This window comes from Eimeria acervulina, genomic scaffold, assembly GCF_000499425.1.
Source record: "Eimeria acervulina Houghton genomic scaffold, Eah_scaff194, whole genome shotgun sequence".
NCBI classification, from domain to species: Eukaryota; Apicomplexa; class Conoidasida; order Eucoccidiorida; family Eimeriidae; genus Eimeria; species Eimeria acervulina.
Window position 1 is genome coordinate 157 of NW_013548801.1, and position 9,867 is coordinate 10,023.

General features: G+C 52.0%; 1 protein-coding gene across 1 annotated transcript; it reads right to left on the reverse strand.

The window, feature by feature from the left end:
* Window positions 1-875: 875 nt before the first annotated feature.
* Window positions 876-7,700, reverse strand: EAH_00024560 (hypothetical protein; the record flags this gene model as incomplete). The annotated part of the gene is made up of 15 exons (XM_013393009.1): window positions 876-1,106; window positions 1,223-1,266; window positions 1,440-1,514; window positions 2,013-2,100; window positions 2,464-2,539; window positions 2,754-2,820; window positions 2,995-3,073; window positions 3,234-4,261; window positions 4,452-4,479; window positions 4,990-5,240; window positions 5,362-5,676; window positions 5,961-6,049; window positions 6,481-6,633; window positions 7,000-7,144; window positions 7,469-7,700. 15 exons carry the CDS (start codon window positions 7,698-7,700, stop codon window positions 876-878), a joined length of 2,901 nt encoding a protein of 966 aa, XP_013248463.1.
* Between the last annotated feature and the right edge of the window lie 2,167 nt (window positions 7,701-9,867).

Below are 9,867 nucleotides of genomic sequence, written 5' to 3' on the forward strand. Positions count from 1 at the left end.
CAGTGCTATACCAGCTGTGGCCTCTACATTCAACAGAGCGATACTGCGGTAAAAACTACCACACTGTGGGTATAGTGGCATGCCCACGAAACTCTATCTTCCCTGATTGCGTTAAGCATCGTCTTTTCCAAAGGAGGTCACACTGCTCTCCCGTGGAGAAGGACCCAGGGTTCCCGGGAATTTCTCGGTTCACGTTTTTTCTTGCCACCAAGTATCAACAAGAGAAGTCGACGCATTGCCAATAATGCCGCCCACTCAGCGATGGTCAGCTGCGCTTGTCTAGCCAGCTCATCCCAATGCCTCTAAGAGCGGCAAGATTCTTGGATACACATTTGTCCAGGTAGCTCTCTGAACGGCCGTTCGACGGTGTGAGCAACCGGCCAGTATGCATTGCCTTCACTGTCTCCCTTGGAAAGATTGATAACCCTTCCCAGGGATTGTTGCAAACAAGCTGCATTCTCCAAGAAAATCATCCTCAATCCCCTTTCTCCACTGGCCGCATCTCTCCGTTTTCCAGAAGCCTAGGCTTCAGACCATATACGGTCTCAACACACTAAAAACGCCAACAACAAATGCAACGGCTTCGCATGACTCCACACGTGAGCCTAATTGACGCACCCCTATGAATCACGTCGGAAACCTAAAAAAAGTACTTTCCTGGCACATAAGGCAACGACAAGGCTGCCAAGACAGAGCCAAAGCCTAGTCATCCATTTACGACAGACGTCTACTGGGCGCTAGTGGGCTACGCAGACCTGTGTTACCAAACTCAAAGTTTATGGAGGCCCCTGAACTCACCACTCGTTCTCTGATAAATGGAACGTCTCTATGCCTGTGGGTAGGGGCTCGATCTTCTGCAATGGCCGTAAGGGTTTCTAAGGCCATACCAACAGAGGCGTGTCTAAGTTCAGCCTGCTCGCACAGTCACCAGCACAGGCATCACCCACCTTATGTCTGCGTGGTGCCATCCCAAAAGACGCAGAGCGAAGAAGCCCGCCGCAGTGGGCTATGTAGACATCCGGAGGGTGGAAAAACTGTGCTGTTAGATCCGCATCGCGCACCGGCAAATCGTCTTCTCTCGTTTCCAGCTCAACCGGGAATCCCACCTGAAGCAGAGCACAACGTTGAAGGCACAAGTCTGCGAACACTTCCAAAGTCAACGGCCCTTAAGGAATCTACAAGAGGACTCAAAAAGGCAAGAGCAAGCAAGCGGCTTCCGTACCTCCGGCACTTGGGGCGGCACCAAGTACTCCCGATGCGGAGCACCTGAGTAGCAGCAAAGCACCAAGGCAGCACAAACTATTTGGCCTCGCATGGTGCATGCAGCGACTGCAAAGGAAAATATACTAGTGCACAAAAAATGAAAGGGTAAGCATCTAGCTAATAAGAAGACGGAAGCGTTCCGCTTGCCTGTCCTGTCATCAATCTTCTCGGCTAACGCTTTGAGGAAGTCAACAATACTACCGTAATCACGCGAATGGCGTGAACTGTCAATAACTCTGACGGATCCAAATCTGAAAGCAAAGGTCACCATTCCAAAAGCCAATTACCGTGACGCCATGATTGCAGGGCACCATAGGGTTCTCTCCAAAGCGCCTATCTGAAGACCCGTCAAACCGCTGATCTATCTCACCTACCCCAGGAGCTTAACAAGTGCACATACGGCTCAACCATTGCATTTATTCTACACATTTGGGCATTTTTAGCTGCGTTTGCTTACCTTCTATCGATTACACCGACAATGATGTCCGGATCTCCCCTGCCACGTGAGGATGGAAGCAGCAACACCACCCTTTTTGCATCATTACAGCGCTTAATTTGTGACTGCTCGCAGACAGGAAACTGCAGAAGAGTACAGGCCTTCGGCGACGCCCACGCAACCATCAGAGGGTTTTCAGGAGCAGCAATGTCAAAACATCGAAAACTCCATGACAGCACGAGCCACCAGCATGAGGTGGCAGTTTGGCCATCAGGCAAAGAAGGCTGCCGCCAAACCACGCAGGCTGCCCTACCGAGAAAAGGTTTGGTTTCCTTCCGTTCTCCCAGTCGGTCCATGCCCTTCCTGCCGCCCTTGGCGAAAGAACTGTCGTGGGTACTTGCCTACAACAAACAAAGGCCAGCCAAACTAGAGCAACTTCGCAATGGGCTATCCGAGTAAGGAACCAACTTCGCCGCACGCGACATGGGGTCAAACTAGAAACAGTGCGCAACAGGAGATGAAGGCAGCAAGCAGCAGTCCGCTTACATTCCCTTTGACGAGCGAGTAGAAACGTGTGACTGAGAGAGTACAAGTACATGAAAACACACTGGGCACACAAGTGAAGACCCTCGCACAGAGATTTGCTTACACGACGCTCTCAAAACTACCGCCCTCTACGATTCACCGTAGAGGGCGGTCGTAATAACAACAATATCAGATGCTGCAAGAGGTGTCTCTTAGAAGCTGCCAGTATTAAAAGGCACCTGAAGACGCTCGCAGTAATGTTCCAGGCTGGGTAAATCCGCAGAATTTCCTGGAAGTATCGCCCGAAGAGAATCTCTGTAAAAATGGCATTCAGAGTATAGGCGCAATGCAGTTGGAGAATCTGCTCCCCGCTAGTGCCTATATGCTTAAAAGGACGAGATGTATTGTTCCTTCTGGACACTCGTGCGGATCAGAAGAGTGTGTCTGCTCAAGCAGGCATTATACAGCAGCACTGCCAGGATAAAAATTCCTAATACGGGAACGCCGTTTGAGTGCTGAGTATCCGTACTTGAGTATTGGCCCTACGTCTGTAGGCACCTCGTCGGAGGGGTCTCCTTCGCTCAATTTTAGAACCTCTGAGCTCACAATCAACACCAGGTGGGGCCACGCACTACTTGTCGTCAGTATCGTATTTTGATCCCCCATTTTCTTTCTGCCCGGGATGTAGAAAGTGCATTTAAGTGCGTTCGCAGTGATAGCCACGCTTTAGCACCTCAAAGAATTTGTGTAGAGCGTGATGCAATTCGTACTCTGGAATTCTTCAGTTGGCACTTTCCCCATATTCCCGAACCTTTCGCCACCAAGTTGTAGAATAAAAGGTGTCTGGAGCTGAAGGCATCGCACCGCAGACGCCAGAGACAGGCTTCACGGTCCACCCGCGAATGCACCAGCTGGGCCACACGAAGACGGCGTGCAAGGCATTTCTCAGGAATAGAAATTACATTCGAAATAAAGCCTAGCACTCAGTGTCTCTTTTTCCGGTTCTTACCGCTTCCTCTCGTGACCATGGCTCTACCGGCTCTCCATATCTGTCCGGGAGTTCGAATTCATCTTCCTCATCCGGCGCTTTCGATGGTGGTTTCTCCTCGGGCTTCTCTGGATCCCCTTCGCCGGATGTCTGGGCGTCAGGCTTCCTGGGTGCAGTCTCCGTGGACTCCGGTTTACCTCCTTCACCTTCCGCTGCAGAGGGCTTCCCCTCTCCCGGTCCAAATTCCGGCTCTTTAATCGTTGGTGCAGTGGGTGGTGTTTGTACATCTTCTTCACCGATTTCCTGTTCACCTTCCTCATCAGCAGATTCGGCCCCCGAGGCACCTGGGAACTGTGGCGGATACTGATCCTGTGGCTCAGTCTCCGGCGCAGTGGGTGGCGTTTGTACACCTTCTTCATCACCGGATCCCTCTTCATCTTCCTCATCAGCAGATTCGGCCCCCGAGGCACCTGGGAACTGTGGCGGATATTGATCCTGTGGCTCAGTCGCCGGAGCAGGGGATGGCGTTTGCTCGCCTTCTTCTTCACTCATTTCACCTTCCTCACCAGCAGATCCGTACCCCGAGGCACCTGGGAACTGTGGCAGATGTTGATCCTCTGGCTCAGTCGCCGGCGCAGTGGGTGGCGTTTCTACACCTCCTTCATCGCCGTATCCCTCTTCATCTTCCCACGCATCATATCCTCCTTGATCCTCTGGTCCGAACCCCTCGTCTCCAGGTTGAAGAGGCTGTTCTTCAAATCCAGTTGGCCCAGCTGGCGGCAAGGTAGGCAGTGCTGGCGGTTCCGGTCCCGCGGGTCCAGTTCCAGGTGGATACAATTCCTCTTCTTCCCCCCATGGAGATGGCGTCGGCGTTTGTTCCGGGGCTTGTTCCCCGGTAGGGTGCCCAGGCGACAAAGGGCCAGCTCCTCCTACGCTTGGCCTTTTCTTGCGTTCTGCCGGTATAGGCCTCTCCGGAGGCGACGGAGGCTCTTCTCCATCATCGGTGGGGAGTGGAATAATTATTGGGGGGAATTTGCCTCGAGGGGGAGCTGCATTGCACGCAAGACAGATCCACAGCGAGACAGAATAACTTCAAGTGAGGATTAGCGGGGGCAAGCAAGTCAAAAGAACTCCAAAGGCCTCTAGTGCTAATCCTGAAGGGCTGCCAGGAAGCGACACAGCAAAGCGGCAGAAGCGGCATCTCTCTAGACCTAGTCCATGGCTGTTGGACGAACTCACGTTTGACACCATGGGGTACTGGACCCCCCTGCATGCAGCATACGCAGCAAGTCCCCAAAATCACGCATTAGCCTCGCAGCCTTCACCCATGCATGCTCCATGTTAGACCAAATTTTTGTCGACAGCCACTACAACACCATGCAATACAGCGCCCCAAACGGCAAATATTCAATGAGAGATAAGGCCGTCTCAAACAGAATCCGTAAGCTCCCATTACTAAAGAACTACCACAGGAGATAGATTCGATCCAGAGGCCATGGAGAGCACAGACCTGCCTCGTAAGGCAGACGGCCCCCCACTCAATATGCAGCCGAGTGGGCAAAGCCTAGCACGGCATGTCATTTTCAGCGGCTTCAAGACAGCAAAAGAACAATCCACCACACAACACAACAGTCACCACTAAAAGCGCGTACTGCAGCAATGCACGTATCGAGATTCTCGTCACGCAGGAGGCGGATCAAGGATATACGCAGCATTATTAGCACGCCAACATTCGTTGCAAGATCCATGTTGGATTACATTACGAGCGGAGACCTACCTCTGAAGGTGACTCGTCGCCTGGGCTGGGCGTATCCTCCCGTTTTGTGTGCAAACGAGGAGGGGGAATGGGTGGCGTATCAGGAGGCTGGAAGTCTGGCAGTGGTGTCGGCGTTCTACGCTTAGGAGATTCCTTATCTTCATCTCCAGTAGGCAATACTGGCCGCTCGCCCGAAGGTCTGCCTTTTGATGGCCCATATTCAGGCTGGCCTGGTTCTAGTTCTTCTCCAGAAGAGACTGGCGCCTCCTCACCTGCATTCAAGCAAACGCACAACTCTGGTGAAAGTGCACTTGCGTTCAATTCAGCTGGTGTCCGGAACAATGCTCCTTGCTCTTGTGATAGCGGCCTCGAATGAACGTTCCGCCTGCCCACCGGGAATCGGCTCAGGCTTAGGCTGCTCAACGGGCTTCTTAGCAGGATCGGTGAGCTTAGGAAGAAGCGCCAACAGAAAGCCGAGAATGGTAAGGATTACGATTACTGGAAACAGCTTTCGCTTGGGCTTTTTTTGAGCATCAGATCCATCTGCACGTGATGGAATCTGTAAGGGTTCTTCCTGTAGGGCAGATTCATCTTGGTCGGGCTTCGCCTTGGACGCCACACCGGGTAACGATGTCCCCCCAGCCTGCTCCATGGGGCCCCTGGAAACTTGCGTCAAACAGCTATTTGCTCCACGGTGAACTGTGGGTACTGGCGAGAAAAATGGCAATAAGCAGAAATGATCCTAATTTTACTGCTCCTTCGCGTAGGCCTTGTGGAAAATTACGACGGACTGCTTCATGAATGCCGTGGGTAGGATCGGGCGCAACCCCTACTCATCAAAATCCAGTCACAGTGCTCTGGTTTCCCCATTCACAAGCTCGAGTATAAACCGTCGAATGGACGCTCATACAATGTCATCCAAAGGTACCCTGTTTGAAGGATAAAGCCCAATGGCTGCATTGAGCCAAAAGGAAGGCCGATGGAATGCCTACCCGCACCCGCAGAGGCGGTGGAGACATTGTGGCCGCTCAAGTGGCATCCGACTAGCCCGCCAGAGCGTCTGCATAGTCTGCCCACCTTTCTGCAGAGCGAATATTCGAAAGTGCCACAAATGGAGAAATTATCGAGTTAATCGTCCTCCATATACGGAGTACTTCGCGATCTAGACCTTTAGCCCCTCCCCCTGTGCCCTTGGGAACGGTAGAGGGATGCGCTCGGAGGGCACGTGGGGTTGCAAAAAACCGAACGGGTTCTCCACCAAATGCCTGCTAAATGGTACAAAACTATCGTATTTCGTGGCATTCGAAACAAGCCTTCAAGAATTGAGTTGTATGACGGTCACGCCTTCGTTGTGCCGCGGTCAGCTGAGCATGAGTCATTGATCTGAACCCACGACTGTTGTGAGACTTAACAGCAACACTGACGGCTATATTTCTTCCAAAACAGCTAGCCCTCCCTAAAGTCTCCACTTTTTTGGCTCGACAAAACAAATCTCGGGCTGGTGAATGTAACGAGTGTCCTCGATCTAAGCCTCTATTGCAGCCCACGACGGTCGGAGAACCGTCGTGAGTGACAATGAAGACGCCTAAGGGGAAGCTTCCAGAAGCCCTGTGGCTTCCATTCTCGTCTCGAGGTGTTATGGGTATAACGGCCATGGGCTTGAGGCTGGTGTGGAGAGAAGCAGGCTGGCCATGAACAGCATCGCACCTCCCCGCAACTGGTGCTGCAAGGAAGCCTCACTTGCAAGCACAGCCAAGGCCTGCACACATTAACGCTGTAGATAGCTGTTAAACGCTTCCCTTACCCTCAACAGCCAGCCTGAAGGCAAGCAGAGATAAGCAGAGCTTGCTACAGTGAAGATAGTAGGAGGCCTATCATGAGTTGCAGCACTCCTTGCTGCAACACTTTCTGCAAGGCCACCCCACCTGCAATCATGCTTGAACCGCTGTTTGATGTACGCGCTAACATCCCAGAGAGTTGTCAAGCGCTTCCTAGTTCCTCAGTACCCAAACCAAGCGCAACTGCGCTCACGCAAAAGTGTATGTACCAAAGCCAGATAGGCCACGGTGTACTTGCCCCCTTCTCTCCCAAGCAGCGCAACTCCTCGTGTATCTGGCCTCGGAAGGAGGGATGCGTGTATTGAGGGCAGCGAAGAAAGGTGCAGGAGGAGCCAGAGCTGGCAACACCAAAACCAAAAGGGAAAAAGAAAAACAGTAACAGGAAAAGGGAGAGAAGCATCTTTCGGCTTTGTCTGTCCTTTTTGCTACTGCCGCAGGACGCATTTCGGTGAGGCATAGCATGCCTACCGTAGGCCATCAAGGGGTCCTTTTGCCTGGGACCTATGCATCATTCAATGGGCGCACCCTAACCTGATGACAAGTGTGAGCGGCGAGCAACGCGCAACATCAGTAGACGTATGACGCATGGATCTGGCCAGCCTTAGAAGAATTATCTAGCCCGAAAATATGAAACAATATAGAGATGTTCTTTGCGGCGGCACCGATCTGGCCGTAGACAAAGACAGGGAGAATATCACGGAGTCTTTGGTGCACGTCAGAGCCTCCGGGGTACAGCTGCTCGAAGAGTTCACTGTTGTATTGCAAAGCCATTAAAAACAATTCAGGCCACTGAGGTGAATTTTGGCGGGTATGCAGTGTCCAATGCACCGTAATAGTGCAGTTGCTGAGGTCAGTTTGGCCATCTAGCTCCTTCTTAACGGTTCGTTCGGCCATGTTATGCTCCACTTCTAGCCGCTTTGCGAAGCCGAGCCAGAATGCATAGACAACATTTCGGTCCCTATCAGCAATGCCGCCCTTCCGAAATACATTTAGTTTCCAGATTTTACGAATAGAAAATGGCGACCCTTCCTCTCCTGTGCTTGAGATCGGAGACGGGACGGGGTGGAGATAATTGCTGAACCAGTCCACAAAAACGCAATAACTGCCAGAGCCTCCGACTGGAGGCAAACATACTTGGAAAGGCATTTAAAAGTTCACGCCCAGATCCGTCTAGAAATCGGAAGACTATGCAGATGTGTAGTTATGCGAGTGTTCCACGGCTATTGTTGCGGGGTCTCCAGAAACCCTAAGCAGATTTCTCAGCTGGCTGGCAAGCAATGAAACACCAAAAGGGCCTTCACTGCTGGCCTAACATAGCGTATCCTGCTAAATCATGAGCGTGAACTTTGCGCAAAACGTGTAGCCGAAGCGAAACTGGAAGGTATAAACTGCCGAGTTCATGATTGGTCTGGTATCACAAGAGAACCTCGGTCACGGCGTCGTACATCACTCGTCTTCTGTTGTGAACCTTGAAAAATAATTGCAGCCGCGTGCTTATATAATGAGTAAGCGCAGTGCAGTTGCGGAAGGACACAGGAATCGCCGCAGAGAAGCGCAGATGCGGAAAATTCTATCTGGCCCGTAGGGCGTCGGGAGAGTGCGACAGCGACCACTTTCATGATATTGTTAACATACTTGATTGTAAAGTTGTACTGCGTGAGCCACCTTAGCCTCCGAACAAATATTTCTCTGTCAAAGTCTTGAAAACTTTATGCGCGGTGAGCCGGGGATTGATGATCTGTGTGAACAGTTATGTGCTTGCCATACAACTAGCGTGGACGATGACTCACTCCCCAGCAAATATTGTAGAGCTCCTTCCAGCGCAGCGGACAGTCCCGATCTTCTTTCGTTAACTGGGGTGCATAGTAGGCGATTCTGAGGTGCTTTCTCCAGCCTACCGCTTGCTGACAGAGTATCGCCCCAACTGCTGCGCCACTGGCATTGGCTGTTCGGGAGCAGAGTTTGTCGAAATCAAGGAGCGCTAGTTCTGGAGACGATAGCAAGTGTCCGATAATGATGCTAGCTGGTACGTCTTAAGTTTTGTCCAAGTACAATGCTTGGCTATCTTGAACAGATCCTTTAGAGAGCGGCGATGGGAGCAAACTCCTGGATGAAGTTGCGGCAGTCCGCTACGCGACCGAACAACTTCGGAATGTATCTGAAAGTGTGCAGGGGCAGTGGCCACGTGAGAAGTGAATGGCCTCTACCTTCGCCAGATCTGGTTCGACTCCCGACTAAAGGGCACGAAGCCGTAGGGAGCGAATTGTTTGCAAGAGAGACGAACGCTTCTGCGCCTCCACGAACACCTGCCCCTAACATAGCAGTTGTAGAGTAACACTGCAAGTGCTCCTGCACATCGCAGCTGAATACAAGCATCATGTCCATGCAAATACCTATTCCTCTGCACTTGACTGGCCCCATAACACCGCGATGGAGCTGTCACTGCAGTTCGGGAGTTGCATTCGTGCGCCCAAAGGAAATGCATTTGTACTCTAGTGCACCAGTGCACGTATGAAATGCCGTCTAGTGCCCGTTTTCGGGACGTAAGGGGATCTACAAATGCGCTTCACCGAAGGCAATTGATGAAGACTCCTGACCCCTGCACGATGTCAAGTGGTTCGTCTACCCCACGCATTGGAAATGTTGGTCGAAGGCGACGCATATGCTCCTTCTCCTCTGCTTTCCCTTTGTCTGCATCTCGGGAAACATGTAGGAGGGGAATTGCCGGCACCTTTTAACAAAATTTTGGGCTGCCCCTCGAGTGAGTTCGATCCGGTGCCTGGGCACCCAGATGGCTTTTCCGTAGCTATCAATTCTTCTAAGAACCCTTCCTTCAGCTGTGCCCACTGTGGCTGTTCCTCGGGTGCGTGAACTGGACCGAATCCCTCCATCCCGCTACATTCCAAAGGAGATCACGACGGAGTGCAGGCGTTTCTCGTCGTTTCCGGAAGCGCCTCTGCACTGAATAGGAAACTTGTCGCTCCTTCCTCCTTGGGGCACTGCTTTCACTCCTCTTACCGTAAAGGATGCAACTACCATTTGGAGCGCCTGGGATGTACAC